This window comes from Indicator indicator, chromosome 19 (assembly GCF_027791375.1).
Source record: "Indicator indicator isolate 239-I01 chromosome 19, UM_Iind_1.1, whole genome shotgun sequence".
Lineage (NCBI taxonomy): Eukaryota > Metazoa > Chordata > Aves > Piciformes > Indicatoridae > Indicator > Indicator indicator.
In genome coordinates this window covers 20605608-20621358 of record NC_072028.1, presented here as the reverse complement: position 1 = coordinate 20621358, position 15751 = coordinate 20605608, and the positions used below count along the sequence as shown (strand labels likewise).

The 15751-nt window shown below is 59.0% G+C and overlaps 1 protein-coding gene across 1 annotated transcript in view; it reads left to right on the top strand.

Annotated features, from left to right (window-relative positions):
* Positions 1-2030: 2030 nt before the first annotated feature.
* VAC14 (VAC14 component of PIKFYVE complex) overlaps positions 2031-15751 on the top strand; it is a 34703-nt gene continuing 20982 nt past the window's right edge. The window contains exons 1-4 of the mRNA XM_054389665.1: positions 2031-2067; positions 13181-13262; positions 13757-14194; positions 15599-15722. Of these exons, the coding sequence (XP_054245640.1) occupies positions 13223-13262; positions 13757-14194; positions 15599-15722 (602 nt within the window). The 5' untranslated portion in view covers positions 2031-2067; positions 13181-13222. The remainder of the gene's footprint in view (positions 2068-13180; positions 13263-13756; positions 14195-15598; positions 15723-15751) is intronic.

Sequence of the window (15751 nt, the reverse complement as noted above, 5' to 3'; positions counted from 1 at the left end):
AAGAAGTCTCCTTCAAGCCATTGAAAATATCTGCAAGAGCAACTATTTACCCAAGGCACTTCCCGGAGCCCTCCCTCCTCCCGCCGGGCTCCTGCCAGCTTCGGCTTTCTCCTTTCTCCCTTCTCCTTTCTCCTTTCTCCTGCCTGCCTTTCAGGACACACAAAGAGCTGGCACGGCTGGGTGCTGGCACGGCTGGATGCTGGCACGGCTGGATGCTGGCAGCCCTTGCCAGTGGCTTTGTCTGCTTCTGAGGCACCCACTGCTGTCACAACGCTTCCAGCCTCAGCTGCCATCATCACAGAACTGCCTGGACTGGAAAAGACCTTCTAAGTATATCAGAGGTTGGAAGGGACCTGCAGAGATCATCCAGTCCAACCCCCCCTGCCAGAGCAGGATCACTTAGGGTAGTCTGCACAGGAATGCATCCAGGTGGGTTAGGAAAGTCTCCACCCCCACTGTAAAGAAGTTTCTCCTCATGTTGAGATGGAACCTTCTGTGTTCAAGTTCGAACCTGTTGTTCCTTGTCTTATTGCTGTGCACCACACAAAAGAGCCTGGCCCCCTCCACTTGACCCCCACCCCTCAGATATTGATAGACATTGATCAGATCCCCTCTCAGCCTTCTCTTCTCCAGACTAAACAGCCCCAGGGCTCTCAGTCTCTCTTCACAGGGGAGATGCTCAAGTCCCCAAATCATCCTCATGGCTCTCTGTTGGATTCTCTCCAACAGGTCTCTGTCTCTCTTGAACTGGGGAGCCCCAAACTGGACACAGTATTCCAGGTATGGTCTCAGAAGGGCAGAGTAGAGAGGTAGAAGATCGTGGAGCCCAATCATTAGCCCAATGCTGGTGAGTCCTTGACTAAAACACATCCCTCAGCACCACATCTACACAGCACTGAAACACCTCCAGGGTATTTCACTGTGTGTTCACACAGGCTGTTCCAGACTCCACCACCTCCCTGGGCAGCCTGGGCCAGTGCCTGAGAACCCACTCAGTGAAGAAATTTTCCCTAAAATCCATCCTAAGCCTCCCCTGGCACAACTTGAGGCCCTCTCCTCTCACTCTTTATTCCTTAGCTAAACAGACCAACCCCCACCTGGCTCCAGCCTCCTTTCAGGGAGCTGCGGAGAGCAATGAGGTCTCCCTTCAGCCTCCAAGAACTGAACAACCTCAGTTCCTCAGCTGCTCCCCACAGGACCTTTTTTACCTCCAAACCTTTCACCAGCTTTGTTAGCCTAACCCATAGGGTCCCAAGGCTGAGGGTCAGGGTGCCCATCCCTGCCCTCAGGATGGTGGTGGGAGCTGTTTGCCCAGGCTGGGGAGATTTCATCCAGGCTCTGCACCCCACACCCCACCCCAGCTCCTACAGGGGTATGCCATAGTGGGGGCCCTGCCCAGCTCTCCTGATTCAGGGCCCGGGCTCCTTGCCCTGGGTCTTGGCTTCTCTCATTTCCTGCGGGAGCAGGACAAGGTTCACCGGGACGCTGCGTCCCGGCTGCTTTCCCATTCATTGTTATTTTTTAATCCTGCTGCCAGCCAGGCGTGCAGGCACTGGATGCCCGCCAGCCCCAGCTGAAGGGCAGCGGGACAGGGCACCCTGGCTCCCAGCTAACGCTACCCCCCTCCCCCCCAAGCCCCCTGCTCATTCCACTGCCGAGTGGTTTTGCTCCGGGTGGGTGAGGCTGGGCAGCCCGGTGCTGCCAGCTCGGTGCTACCAGGCAGAGCCGGGCTTAGCTGAGCCGAGCTGAACTGAGTTGGGGTGGGTTGAGCTGGGCAGAGCCGAGCAGGTGTCGTGACCGGGGATTGGTGACCCCGCAGCGCTCCCCGGGGGGTCTCGGAGGAGTCGGTGCGGCGCGACCGGTGCCGGTCCCGCCCCGCTGAGTCACGGCGCCTGCCCCGGGGGGCGGCGGGGCGGGGCGGGTGCGTTTGTCCCGCTGCGCCGAGCCAAGCAGAGCCGAGCCGAGCCGAGCCGAGCCGAGCCGGACTGGATTGGACTGCAAGGTGCCGAGCGGTGCCGGGCTAGGCTGGACTGCAAGGTGCCGAGCGGTGCCCAACCGAGCCGCAAGGTACGGAGCTGAGCGGTGCCGAGCCGGGCAGGGTTGCAGGGTTCCGAGCTTCGCTTATCCGTCCTTTCCGTTATTCATGTAACTCTCTTAGCTGATCCTGATCCGGTCATTTTATCAGGGTACCTCTATGCTCTCTCTCTCTTTACTTCCCCCTCTAACCTCCTAGTCGTATCGTCATTACTCGGTCGTACTCTTTGTTATCTTATCTCCTTCTTTTTCTTTATTATTCTTCCCTCTCTTAATTTTTAACCTATAAAATCTAACTTTTACCCACTTACCTTACCTTTTCTATATCATTCCCCCCATCCATTTTCTCACATTTCTTTCATCATATTTTAATTTTCTTTTTCCTCCTTTCCTTTTTCATTCTATCCTCTTTTCTATCTTATTTCAAAATACAATTTCCTCTCACAATTACAAACCCCCCCTACAAAAAATAAAATCAACAAAATCAATCAAACCCAAAACCTAACCAACCACAAAACAAACTCACACAACACCACAACCACAAAACAAAACAACACACCACCACCAACCCACCAACAACCAACCCAACAAACAACAACCCCCCCACAAACCACAAACCCCAACACCCACCCACAAAACCCCCACCCCCACCCCCACACAAACACAACCACAATAACACCACAACCCCCCCAAACACCCCCCAAAATAACCCCCTCTAATTATTTTTCTCCAACTTCCCCTTCTTCCCCCCCAATCCCACTTGACGCCCTTCCCCCGTCCTCGCCCGCACCCCCCCCACCCCCCCCCCCCCGTCCCCACCTCCCCCCGCCGCCCCCCCCCCCCCCCCCTGGAGGTGTTCCAGAACCGTGTGGCCATGGCACTTGGGGCCATGGTTTGATGGTTGTGGTGGGGTTGGGTTGATGTTGGAGGGGATGGTCTGGGAAGGCTTTTCCAACCCAAACAACTCTGTGATTCTCTGAGGCCAAGGGGACATTTTGCCTACCCATGCCTGAGCAGTGGGTGTGACATGTCAGTGGGGACAGGGACTTGGGGGTCTTAGCTCATGGCCAGGAGGAACAACCATCCTTGGTGAACGTGGCTGCTCCTCGCCTGCCCCGGAGCCAGGCTGAATTCTCAGCCCTTGGAGCCTCCCAGAGTCACCCAGGACCAGCTGTTCCCAGCACAGCTGAGCCCAGTGAAGCCCCTGCCACCAGCCTGGGTCCTGCCTCTGGCTGCACTTTCCACCCTGGGGGAACCACCAGCACACCCCTGTGTCTGCTTCTCCTCCCCCGTGGCAGAGGGTGCAGCATCCCCATGGGACCCCTGGCATGTCTCAGGGGGGTGATCTACCTCCCCTAATATGCCTCCTGGGAGGGATTCCTCTTGCAATACCTCAGCTCTCTGCTGCTGGCCCTGGCATGCTGCTGCTAGTTGCAGGATGCTTGGGAGGTGGGAAGGAGAGGGGGGAGGTGGGGGCACCGTGCCCACAAGCTGCCTGAAGCTGTGCCCCTCTGGAAGGACCAGCTGGAGAATTGAAATGAAGTCTCCTGGAATAACCTCCTGGCAGCAAATCCGAGTGGTTGTTGAGGAGGGAAGGCAGCCAAAGCTTGTTTCACGGTCCGAGGGCTGCAGTAACCTCCCTCCAAGCTCCACTGCCAGCCAGGGAGCCAGGAGTGTTTTGGAGATGAATTAGGGGGGGAGAGGAAGGGGCGACTCCTTTAAAGCCTGCGACTGCAACCACAGAGCAGGGGGTTTTGCCCTGCCCCTTGCTGGGTTTGCATTTGCATTGAAATTAAGGCGAGGACTAAAACTGCTACATTCTTGGTCGCAGTCCAGCTCTTAATCCCACGGGGCCTGGGGGCTGCTATTCGGAGAGCGACAGGTTTGCGAAGCAACTGCGGGCTGCCAGCACGGGGGGGAGACCTCCAGGGGGCTTGTGGTGGCCTCCGTGGTGGGGCAGGGGATTTGCAGGCAGCGAGCTGGTTACCTCTTGGCAGGGCACCCTCCCAATGGTACCAGGTGGGCAGCAGCTTGCCAGCGCCTGTTCTTTTTCAGCAAGGCTCCAACCCCACCAACTCCTTTCCCAGCAGCTGGGGTTTGGCAGGGATCTGAGGGGGGGAGCCCCACAGCCTCTCACCTGGTTCCTTGGGTGTTGCAGGTTCTGCTGGGGCTCTGCTTGCCTTTTCTGCAGGCAAAATCAAACACCATGGAAGAGCAAAGCCTGCCAGGACCAGGCTCACCCCTGCTGGGCTCCAGCTTGGCTGCTTGCTGTGCCAAATGCCTGGAAGCCTGATTTGGGGTGGTCCTGGGCTATTCTGCACCACTCTGGACCTCCTTTCCCTGGAGCCCCTGGTGTGGGCAGGCAATGGGAACCTTACTCACATGGAGTGGGACAAGACCTGGGAAGGGACAGGATGTCCAGAGAGGTGGTGGAGTCTCCATCTCTGGAGGCATTCGAAACCCACCTGGACCTGTTCCTGTGTGACCTTCTCTAGGTGACCCTGCCTTGGCAGGGGGGTTGGACTGGATGGTCTCAGAGGTCCCTTTCAACCTCTCCCATCCTGTGATTCTGTGTTTTGGGAGTTGCTTAAAAACCCAAAGGGGTGGCTTGGGTGGAGGGAAGGTAGCAGGAGAAGGCCAAGGGATTGTCCCTGAAGAAGGCTGAGGGAGGCTGGTGATGTGGCACGGGGTGCCAAGGAAAGACAACCTGTGCCACTTGGTTCTCATGTTCATCAAGTTCTTCCCCATGAGGGTGATGAGACACTGGCAACAGGTTGCCCAGGGAGGTTGTGGACACCTCATCCCTGCAACTGTTGAAGACCAAGCTGGAGGAACCTTTGAGCAACCACAGGAGGTGTCCCCTGCCTATGGGAGGGGGGTTGGAACTGGATGATCTTTGAGGTCCTTTCCAACCCAATCCATTCCATGATTCTATGATCTATGAGGAAGAAGTTCTTCCCCATGAGAGTTGTGAGACCTTGGAATGGGTTGCCCAGGGAGGTGGTTGAGGCTCCATCCCTGGAGGTGTTTAAGGCCAGGCTGGATGAGGCTCTGGCCAGCCTGATGCAGTGTGAGGTGTCCCTGCCCATGGCAGGGGGGTTGGCACTGGCTGAGCCTTGTGGTCCCTTCCAACCCTGACTGATTCTCTGATTCTCTGATCCACTCTCCACAGGCAGAGGTGGTCCTCTGCAGGGCATTTGCTGAATCCCTGCTGAAGCCACAAGCTGCTGAGCCCAGGTGGTGCTGGGCAGGTGCCAGGGGAGCAGCTGCTCGAGTCTGCTGCCCTATTTCTGTCTGCGGTGGCTTTGGAGATTCAAACCTGTTGTCATGACCCAATGTGAGGCAAAACATCCACCTGCAGAAGCCTCAGACACCAGCAGTCTGCCTGTGCCAGCCTCCCCTGGGCTCTCCACAGGCCTGCTTGGGAAGAGAATGGCTGCCAGCAGCTGGCGAAGGATGAGCCTGGCAGGGAGCGGTGCCGCTCCCATGGGAATCTTCATTGGATCTGGGTTTGTCTTGCTGGCAAAACTCAGCTGAGGAGGCGGGGGGTGGGTGCTGAGTGCTGGGTGCAACCCCATGGCCTGAGAGAAGCTGATAGCCACAACCAGGCTGTGGGCAGGCAGCTGCTGCTCGGCTCCCCCCTGGCATTAGCAAAGGCTCCGGGTCCGACCCTGCCGCCTGGTGGGCACGGGAAGGGCTCGGATGCCAATGCCATGAATAACGGGCAGGCTGGCCCCTGGGACATGGGCTGCTGGCCAAAGACAAGGCCACTCTGTGAAGCAGCTGGATGACCAAAGCTGGGGCACCCCTTCTGTGTGTGTGGGAGGGTCCGTGCCAGGGTCCCCTTCCTTCTCCCAGAAGCTCCAGCTCCAGGCGGTGCTGTCTGTGGTCCCTGCCGTGGGAGCCAGCTGCTGGGCAGCTACAAGGAGGACATCGAAGTGCTGGAAGAAGATAAAAGATAAAAGAAGATAAAACAGGAGAGTTGGGGATGTTCAGTTTGGAGAAGCTTCCAGGGAGACCTCAGAGCAGCCTTCCAGGACCTGAAGGGGGCACCAGGAGAGCTGGGGAGGGACTTGGGACAAGGGCTGGGAGTGCCAGGATGAGGGAGAATGGCTTGGAGCTGGGAGAGGGGAGACTGGAAATTGTTGGCAGTGAGGGTGGGGAGACACTGGCACAGGTTGCCCAGGGAGGCTGTGGCTGCCCCCTGCCTGGAGGTGTTGAAGGTCTTTGAGCAGCCAGGGCTGGTGGGAGGTGTCCCTGCCTGTTGGCACTGGATGGTTTTTGAGGTCCCTTCCAATCCAACCCCTTCTGTGTTTTCTTTCTGAACTAAACTGCTGCTTTATGAGGAATGGCTGAGGAACCTGGGGCTGGAGAGCCTTCAGAAGAGACTGAGGGGAGACCTCGTTGCTGTCTGCAGCTCCCTCAAAGGAGGCTGGAGCCAGGTGGGGGTTGGGCTCTTCTCCTGTCCACCAAGTGACAGGACAAGAGGGAACAGCCTCAAGTTGTGCCAGGGGAGGTTCAGGTTGGAGGGTAGGCAAAAAGCCTTCTCAGAAAGGCTTCTCAGGCCCTGGCCCAGGCTGCCCAGGGAGGTGGTGGAGTCTCCATGCCTGGAGGGGTTTCACAGCTGCCTGGATGTGGTGCTGAGGGAGGTGGTTGGGTGGTGGTGGCTCAGCAGCACTGGTGGCACTGTGAGCTCTGGGGGGGAGGGTTGGCACTTGAGCATCTCCAAGGTCTCTTCCAAGCTCAGCAGCTCTGTGATCCTCTGCTCTCAGGGAGCTCATCCTGGCTTATCCTGCTGTGCCTCAGTTTCCCCTCTGGTTCCCAAGCCCTTCCCTGGCTACCAGGCCATGGGTGAGGAGCTGCAGGCTCCAGGAGCAGAGTGTCCATGTATTTTCCTAAGGGACCTGGAAGGGAAAACAGGGAGAAAACTCCCTGGATCTCCCTGTTTCCTGGGTTTGTTTGAGGCCTCACAGCATCTTCCCTTCTCCTTGGCACAAATGCCACATCCAAAAGCCATGTGGCACCTCCACAATCTCTCTCTCTGCTGCCAAGTCAGCCTAGGAGCAGTCAGGGTGGCAGCAACTCCCCAGGAGGTTTTATCTCTGAGAGCTTTAGGGGATTCCTCCCTCCCCTCCTCCCCTCTTGCCTCCAGGTTTAGAGGATTTCAGAGCTCAGTGTGATGGCACAGGGAAGATGGCAGAGTGGGAGTGGAGATTTGGAAGGCAGGTGGCACAGGGAGGATGCCCTGGTGGCAGTGGGGACCTGCAGCATTGCCATGGGCACCCAGGGGAGGTGGTGCTGTGTGTCACCTCTGCTGCCCAGGGCTGAGAAGATTCATGGAGGCACAGAATGGGTTTGGGTTGGAAGGGAACTGAAAGCTCAGCCAGTGCCAACCCCCTGCCATGGGCAGGGACACCTCCCACCAGCACAGGGTGCTCAGGGCCTCATCCAGCCTGGCCTGGAACACCTCCAGAGAGGGGGCAGCCACAGCCTCCCTGGGCAACCTGTGCCAGTCTCTCCCCACCCTCACTGCCAACAATTTCTTCCTCGTCTCCACTCTCACTCTCCCCTCTCCCAGCTCCAAGCCATTCTCCCTCATCCTGGCACTCCCAGCCCTTGTCCCAGGTCCCTCCCCAGCTCTCCTGGAGCCCCTTCAGGTCCTGGAAGGTTGCTCTGAGCTCTCCCTGGAGCCTTCTCCTCTCCAGGCTGCACAGCCCCAACTCTCCCAGCCTGGAGGGAGGTTCTGCAGCCTCTGCTCACCTCTGTGGCCTCCTCTGGACCCTCTCCCGCAGCTCTTCTTGTGCTGGGGGCCCCAGAGCTGGAGGCAGTGCTGCAGGTGGGGTCTGAGCAGAGCAGAGCCGAGGGGCAGAATCCCCTCCCTGTGCTGCTGGTCGCTGCTTGTGGTGCTGAGCAGGCTCCAGCTCTGGTGTGTGCTGGGTGCCTCCAGCTCCCTCCAGGGCTGCTTAGCAGCAGCATGGATGCAGAGCTCATTTTCCCCACTGTGAAGGCACTTTTTGGGGGGGGGGGGGGTGGTGGGGAGAGGTGGGGGGGAGAGAGAGGTGGGGGAGGGGGAATTAGTGTGAAAGCTTTTTCAGGGAATTGACTCTGGCTATTGTTTGGCTCAGGAAGCAGCAGCAGGGGGGGAGCTGGACCATTCGAGGGCTTGGAGGGGAAATACCAACTCCCCTCCCACATCCCTGCAGGGATTTCTGGTCCCGGTTGAGTAAGGCTGCAAGGGACTGATCCTGGCCTCGGAGCATCCCAGTCATATCCCAGTGGAGCCAACCCAGCAGGATGGGGGCTGGAAAACAGACTGCTTGGGATCCAGCTTTGCCCATCTGGAGGTGATGCCCTCCCAGCATACCAGCTCTGTGCCAGGGTGCCCATGGTGGGCATTCACCTCCTGCTGCATTGGTTGGAAGCAGTCCAGGGGTTTCCCAGCTTGTTGCCACCCCAGGTCTGTGCTGTTTGGACACATGTCCATGACCACACTTGGTGCCCAGTTTGCCATCCCTGCATCCCACTCCTGTGCTGCTCCTCCAAGCATCCCTCTCAGAACTCCCTGAGGGGCTGAATGCTGTTGGGTTTCCTGCAGGCAGGTAGCAGAGCACCACCAGCATCCCCTGCAGGAAATCCTGAGCCTCTCCCAGGCACCCAAGGGTGCTCAGATGGGGGCTGGAAAACAGCCTGCTTGGGATCCAGCTTTGCCCATCTGGAGGTGATGCCCTCCCAGCACACCAGCTCTGTGCCAGGGTGCCCAAGGTTGGCATTCACCTACTGCTGCATTGGTTGGAAGCAGTCCAGGGGTTTCCCAGCTTGTTGCCACCTCAGATCTGTGCTTTTCTTTTTTTTTTTTTTTTTGTAAGGTCATAGGATGGTTTAGATTGGAAGCAACCTCAGAGATCAGCTCCTCCAACCTCTCCTGCCATGGGCAGGGACAGCTCTCAGCCAGACTCAGCTGCTCAAGTTCTCATCCAGCCTGGCCTTGGACACCTCCAGGGAGGAGGCAGCCACAGCCTCCCTGGGCAGCCTGTGCCAGAGTCTCACCTCCCTCACACTGAACAACTTCTTCCTCAGCTCCACTCTAACCCTGCTCTGCCTCAGCTCCAAACCATTCCCCCTTTGCCTGGCTCTAGACACTCTCAGCAAAAGTTCCTCTGCAGCCTTCCTGCAGGATCCCTTCAGGTCCTGGCAGGCAGCTCTGAGGTCCCCCTGGAGCCTTCTCCTCTGCAGGCTGCACACCCCCAGCTCCCTCAGCCTGGTGGCAAAGAGCCTGCTTGAAAAGTCAGTGTCCCTCTTTGCAGGTTCCTCCCAGCAGCACTGATCCCTCCTGGAGCTCCCTGCAGCCAGCAGGGATCCAGGGCACATCCAGCACATCAACATGGGCACTGCTGGGCATCCTCAGCTGTTTCTGGCAGCCGTTAAACACTGGGAGCTGGGGCTTCAGGTTGTTCATTAACCTGCTGGCAGGGTTAGCCCTCAGTGTGGGGCTAATGAGGTCTCCCAGTGTGGGCTGGGAGGGGTAGGGCACAGGCACCACTCTGCTAGCAGCAGGAGCTGGATGTGCATGGGGCTGGCATCTTGGTGCCTTGCTCTATCCAAGCCCTGAGGATAAAGCCTTGGGGGTGTTGGGTGCTGAGCAGCTCCCCAGGAGCCAGCAGTGCCCTCCTGCAGCCCTGCAGGCAGCTGTGTGCTGGCTGCAGCCAGAGGAGTGTGGGCAGCAGGGCAGCAGAGGGGATTCTGCCCCTGGGCTCTGCTCTGCTCACACCTCACCTCCAGTCCTGCCTCCAGCTCTGCTGTCCCCAGCAGAAGGAGGACACAGAGCTGTGGAGTGAGGCCAGAGGAGGCCACAAAGATGCTCCAAGGGCTGGAGCAGCTCTGCTGGGAGGCCAGGCTGAGGGAGCTGGGGGTGTGCAGCCTGCAGAGGAGAAGGCTCCAGGGGGACCTCAGAGCTGCCTGCCAGGACCTGAAGGGATCCTGCAGGAAGGCTGCAGAGGAACTTTTGCTGAGGGTGTCCAGAGCCAGGCCAAGGGGGAATGGTTTGGAGCTGAGGCAGAGCAGGGTTAGAGTGGAGCTGAGGAAGAAGTTCTTCAGTGTGAGGGAGGTGAGACTCTGGCACAGGCTGCCCAGGGAGGCTGTGGCTGCCTCCTGCCTGGAGGTGTTCAAGGCCAGGCTGGATGAAGCTTTGATCAACCAAGTCTGGTGGAGAGTTGGGGGTTGGAGCAGATGCTCTCTGAGCTCCCTTCCAAGCTGAGCCATTCTGTGATTCTATGCTCAGAGGACAGGATCAGCCCAAAAGTTTGGCTTTGATCATTGACAATTGTTTGTCTCTGCCCCCCCTCTGTGATGCTACCCTGCCCCAGAGGGGCTCCTGCTGGTTGCTGGAGCCTGGCAGGATGAATCTCACCAGGACCCATCCCTGGGGGTGGCAGCAGGGTGAGAGGAAGAGGTGAAGCTGGGTGCCTTGCAGCAGTGCTGGAGATGCAGTTTGTGGGGTGGGGAAGGCAGCAAAGTGTGATGGGAAGGGCTGAGAGTGTGAGGGCTGTGGCTGGGTGGGTGCAGCAGCACCATGGGGTGCTCAGCACCAGCCTGAGTTGCAAGTCACAAGAGCCCTGACCACACATGAATGCCAAGAAATGGGTGGTGGAGCAGAGTGCCTGAGGAAGGGATGGGGAAAGGGGATGAGGAGGATGGTGCCCAGCTGCTTCCAGGGGGCAGAAGGGCTTCTGGCAGCCATGTGCCATCTGCAGGGCTGGGGTGGTGCCCCTGTACCCAGCACTGCTGAGGCCACAGCTTGAATCTTGGGGTCAGTTCTGGGCTCCTTGCTCCAAGAAGGACATGGATCTGGAGCAGGTCCAGAGAAGGGCAACAAAGCTGAGGAAGGGTCTGGAGAACAGGGCTGAGGAGGAGCAGCTGAGGGAGCTGGGGGTGTTTGGTGTGGAGAAGAGGAGGCTGAGGAAGACCTCATTGCTCCCTACAGCTCCCTGAAAGGAGGTTGAAGTGAGGCTGGGGTTGATCTCTTCTGCCTAGTCTCAGGTGACAGAAGGAGAGGAAATGACCTGAAATTGTGCCAGGGGAGGCTTAGGTTGGAGAGGAGGAACAATTTCTTTGGTGCAAGAGTGGTGAGGGATTGGCAGAGGCTGCCCAGGGAGGTGGTGGAGTCCCCATGCCTGGAGGTGTTCCCCAAACCTGTGGCCATGGCACTTGTGGCCATGGTTTGATGGCCATGGTGGGGTTGGCTTGGTCTGGATGACCTTGGAGGCCCTTTCCAAGCCAAACCATTCAATGATTGGCATTGCCAGGGCAAGCCTGGGTGAGGCCCTTTCTGCCAGGCTGAAATGATGGCGTGGCTTGCAGGCTGCTCAGCTGCTCTGCGGATGCTGAAAGCAGCCCAGCAGCTGAAATGATGGAGTGGTTTGCAGCCTGTTCAGCTGCTCTGCAGAAGCTGAAAGCAGCCCAGAAGCTGAGGAGGAGGAGGGTGGTGGTGGTGGGTAGGAAATGGCTGCTTCCGGCTGCTGCTGTCGCTTGTGATAAGAAACCGAAGCCCAAACCAAGATAATGAAGCAGGGAGGGGGAGCAGGGACCCCTCCTGTGCTGAGTGGTTGGTGGTTGGCCCCTCTGCTGGCTTCCTGGGGCAGCTTCTCTGTGCCCAAAGCCCAGAGACCCACCCTGCTGCTGTCCCCTGGCCCTCCGTGCCCACTGCTCCTGGCTCCTCCTGTGTGGCATCAGCTGGTGTCAGAGAATCATAGAATATGGAATCAGGCAGGGTTGGAAGGGAGCTCAAGGCTCAGCCAGTGCCAACCCCCCTGCCATGGGCAGGGACACCTCACACTGCATCAGGCTGGCCAGAGCCTCATCCAGCCTGGCCTTAAACACCTCCAGGGATGGAGCCTCAACCACCTCCCTGGACAACCCATTCCAGGCTCTCACCACTCTCATGGGCAAGAATTTCTTCCTTACATCCACTCGGAATCTCCCCACTTCTACTTTTGCTCCATCCCCCCAGTCCTATCACTCCCTCACACCCTCCTAAGTCCCTCCCCAGCTTTCTTGGAGCCCCCTTCAGATCCTGCAAGGCCACCAGAAGGTCTCCTGGGAGCCTTCTCCTCTCCAGCCTGCACAACCCCAACTCTCTCAGACTGTCCTCAGAGCAGAGCAGCTCCAGCCCTCTGCTCCTCCTCCTGGCCCTTCTCTGGACACCTTCCAGCCCCTCCAGAGCCTTCCTGGAACAGAGGCTCCAGAACTGGACCCAGAGCTCCAGGTGTGGTCTGAGCAGAGTGGAGCAGAGGGGGAGAATCCCCTCCCTGGCCCTGCTGGCCACACTTCTGCTGCTGCAGCCCAGGCTCTGCTTGGCTCTCTGGGCTGCAAGTGCTGACTGCTGGCTCCTGCTGAGCTTCTCCTCCCCCAGCACCCCCAAGGCCTTTCCTTCAGGGCTGCTCTCCAGCCAGTCCCTGCCCAGCCTATAGCAGTGCTTGGGATTGCCCTGCCCCAGCTGCAGGACCTTGCCCTTGGCCTTGGTGAACCTCAGGAGGTTGTCATGGCCCCAGCTCTGCAGCCTGTGCAGGTCCCTCTGGATGGATCCCTTCCCTCCAGCCTGTGCAGGTCCCTCTGGATGGATCCCTTCCCTCCAGCCTATGCAGGTCCCTCTGGATGGATCCCTTCCCTCCAGCCTGTCTGCTGCACCACACAGCTTGGTGTCATCAGCAAACTTGCTGAGGGTGCACTCAATGCCACTCTCCATGGCACCAACACAGATGTTGAACAAGCCTGGTCCCAGGACTGATCCCTGAGGGACTCCACTTGTCCCTGGCCTCCACTGGGACATGGAGCCATTGACAGCCACTCTTTGGGTGTGGCCATTAAGCCAGTTCTGTATCCATCTCGTGGCCCACCCATCAAACCCATGTGTCACCAGTTTGGAGAGCAGGATGTGGTGTAGGACAGTGCTGAAGGCTTTGCTCAGCTCCAGGTCAATGCCATCAGTTGCTCTCCACTCAGCTATTAATGTTGTGACCTGGTCATAGAAGGCCATCAGGTTTGTCAGGTTTGTCCCCCTGGCACAGCCTTTGCTCTCCATGGCCTGGCCCCTGTGGTTGTGGGTGATGCCCAAACCCTCACGTGGCCTCTCTCCTTTCTACCCTTCCAGGCTCTGCTTTCTCCCCAGAGACCAAGCTGAGAGCCACCTGGGATGAAAGTCCTCCTTCTGCTCCTTCTCTCCCCCCTCCAAGGTAGACTGCCCCAAACACATCTTGTCCCTGGGATCCTGAGCCAGGTTTGGGCAGCTGGAAGTCATTGTCAGCCCCAAAACTTTGGCAGGAGGGCACCAAAGGCCATTGGCAGCCTTGGGTTCCACAGGGGTGAAGTGTCCTGGGGGCTGTGCCCCTGCTGGGGTCACTGGGTCCTGTCCAGGGAAAGGAGATGCTCTGCATCCATCCCTTCTGGGGATGGAGAAGTCCTCTGCCAGTCTCTGCTGGTCAGGGCAGTGGCACCTGGAAGGGAATGGTGCCCAGAGCCAGGAGGTCCTGCAGCCCCCCGGAGCCCAGCGCGGCCAATCGGAAGGGCATGGAGCAGGTGGCTGATGCCCCCCAGCCCAGCCAGGACAGGCTGAGGGTGCCCGGGGCTGAGAGCCTGGGGGTGCCAGGTGCGAGGACCTGAGGTGCCAAGGGGTTTTTGGCAGGGCTTGGGCACCCCTGCAGCTCAAGCACCTGCTTGTGGCACGCAGGGCTGGGGGGCAGCAGCCAGCGCCAGGAGGACTTTCGGTTCTGCGGCGACCGGAACCAGACCCAGGAGAGCTTCGTCGTCTACCAGCATGGTCCTGCCACCATCTCCATCCAGAACACAGCCCAGGCCCTCACCATCAAGAGGCCCTTCCTGCCCAGCAGGAGGAACTCCTCCTACAAGTACCTCCTGCCCCCTGCCCTGGGCAGGTACCGCTTCTGCCTCTACTGGTTCAAGGCCAACCGGACCCTGAGGCTGGCGTATGGGAAGCAGAGCTTCCTCCTGGGGGGGGACCTCTCCAGCAGCAGCAGCAGCAGCAGCCCCCAGGGGAAGGAGAATCAGGAGGCTGGAAGGACCAGCAGCTCCATCTTCAATGTGTCCTACATCTCAAAGGGTGGGAAGAACACCTCCCTGGAGAGTGCAGCTGAATACTTCTTCCCTGGTAAAAGACCTTCAGGGGGCTGGGGGCTGGCAGAGCTGCTGGGGGGGGTGGCAGAGCTGCTGGGGGGGGTGGCAGAGCTGCTGGGGGGTGACAGAGCTGCTGGGGGCTGGCAGAGCTGCTGGGGGGGGTGGCAGAGCTGCTGGGGGCTGGCAGAGCTGCTGGGGGGTTGGCAGAGCTGCTGGGGGGCTGGCAGAGCTGCTGGGGGGGTGGCAGAGCTGCTGGGGGGGTGGCAGAGCTGCTGGGGGGGTGGCAGAGCTGCTGGGGGGGTGGCAGAGCTGCTGGGGGGTGGACAGTGCAGCTGAATCCATCTTCCCTGGTAAAAGCACTTCAGGGGCATTTTAACCACAGAAAATGAAGCTCCACCCTAGGGGGTGCTTGGTTGGCAGCAGCTGGAGATGAGCCCAGGGGGGTGCCCAGGTGGCCAAGAATGCCACCTGGAGCAGCAATGGTGTGGGTAGCAGGAGTAGGGAAGTGGTGGTGCCCCTGGGCTGGGCACACCTCAAATCCTGGGTTCAGTTCTGGGCTTCTTGCTCCAAGGAGGACAATGAGGAGCTGGAGAAGGTCCAGAGAAGGGGAACAAAGGTGGGGAAGGATCTGGAGAAGAGGGCTGGGGAGGAGCAACTGAGGGAGCTGGGGAAGAGGAGGCTGAGGGAGACCTCATTGCTCTCTACAGCTCCTGAGAGGAGGCTGCAGTGAGGTTGGGGTTGGGCTCTGCTCCCCAGTCTCAGGTGATAGAAGGAGAGGAACTGACCTGAAATTGTGCCAGGGGAGGCTTAGGTTGGAGAGGAGGCAAAATGTCTTTGGTGCAAGAGTGGTGAGGGATTGGCAGAGGCTGCCCAGGGAGGTGGTGGAGTCCCCATGCCTGGAGGGGTTCCAGAACCCTGTGACCATGGCACTTGTGGCCATGGTTTGGTGGCCATGGTGGGGTTGGGTTGATGTTGGACTGGCTGATCCTGGAGGGCTTTTCCAACCCAAACAATTCCAGGAGTCTATGACTCTCTAGCCATCAGCAGAGCCTTGGGGTTGTCCTTTGTGTGTGCTACAGCACAGCCAAGTGAAGGGGGGGGATGGGAGGGGACACAGCTTTGCTTGGAGGAGCCCAGAGGCAGCTCCCTGCTTCCCAGGCTCCTTAGAGATGAGGACAGAGATATTTTCAAACATGCTTTGGGAAGCTCTGTGCTCTGAAGAGGTCTGAGTGTCCTGGCTGCAATGCCAGGCACCTTACTGGCCCTGCTGGCTTTGGTGCCAGGCTCCAGGAGGAGCTCTGTGGGTTGGGCTCCTCAAGCTTGGGGTCACCTTGAAGCCTTCTGCTTTCCGCTGCTGTGCCTGGTTGGGGGGTGGGGTGGGGAGAAGCCAGCTCTGGCCCTCTGTGTTTGATGCCATTTCCTTTGGTGTGACCATCAGCCTCTCCAGAGAACATGCCTGTGTGGGAGGAGGACGTGGAGGAGCAGCTGAGCACCTTGGACAACCTCCTTGCCCAGCCCCCCCTGCCAGCCACGGCAGCCGCGGAGCAGCAGCTGCTTCGCCGGTGGGTTCCCAGCTCCCACCCTTCCTCTT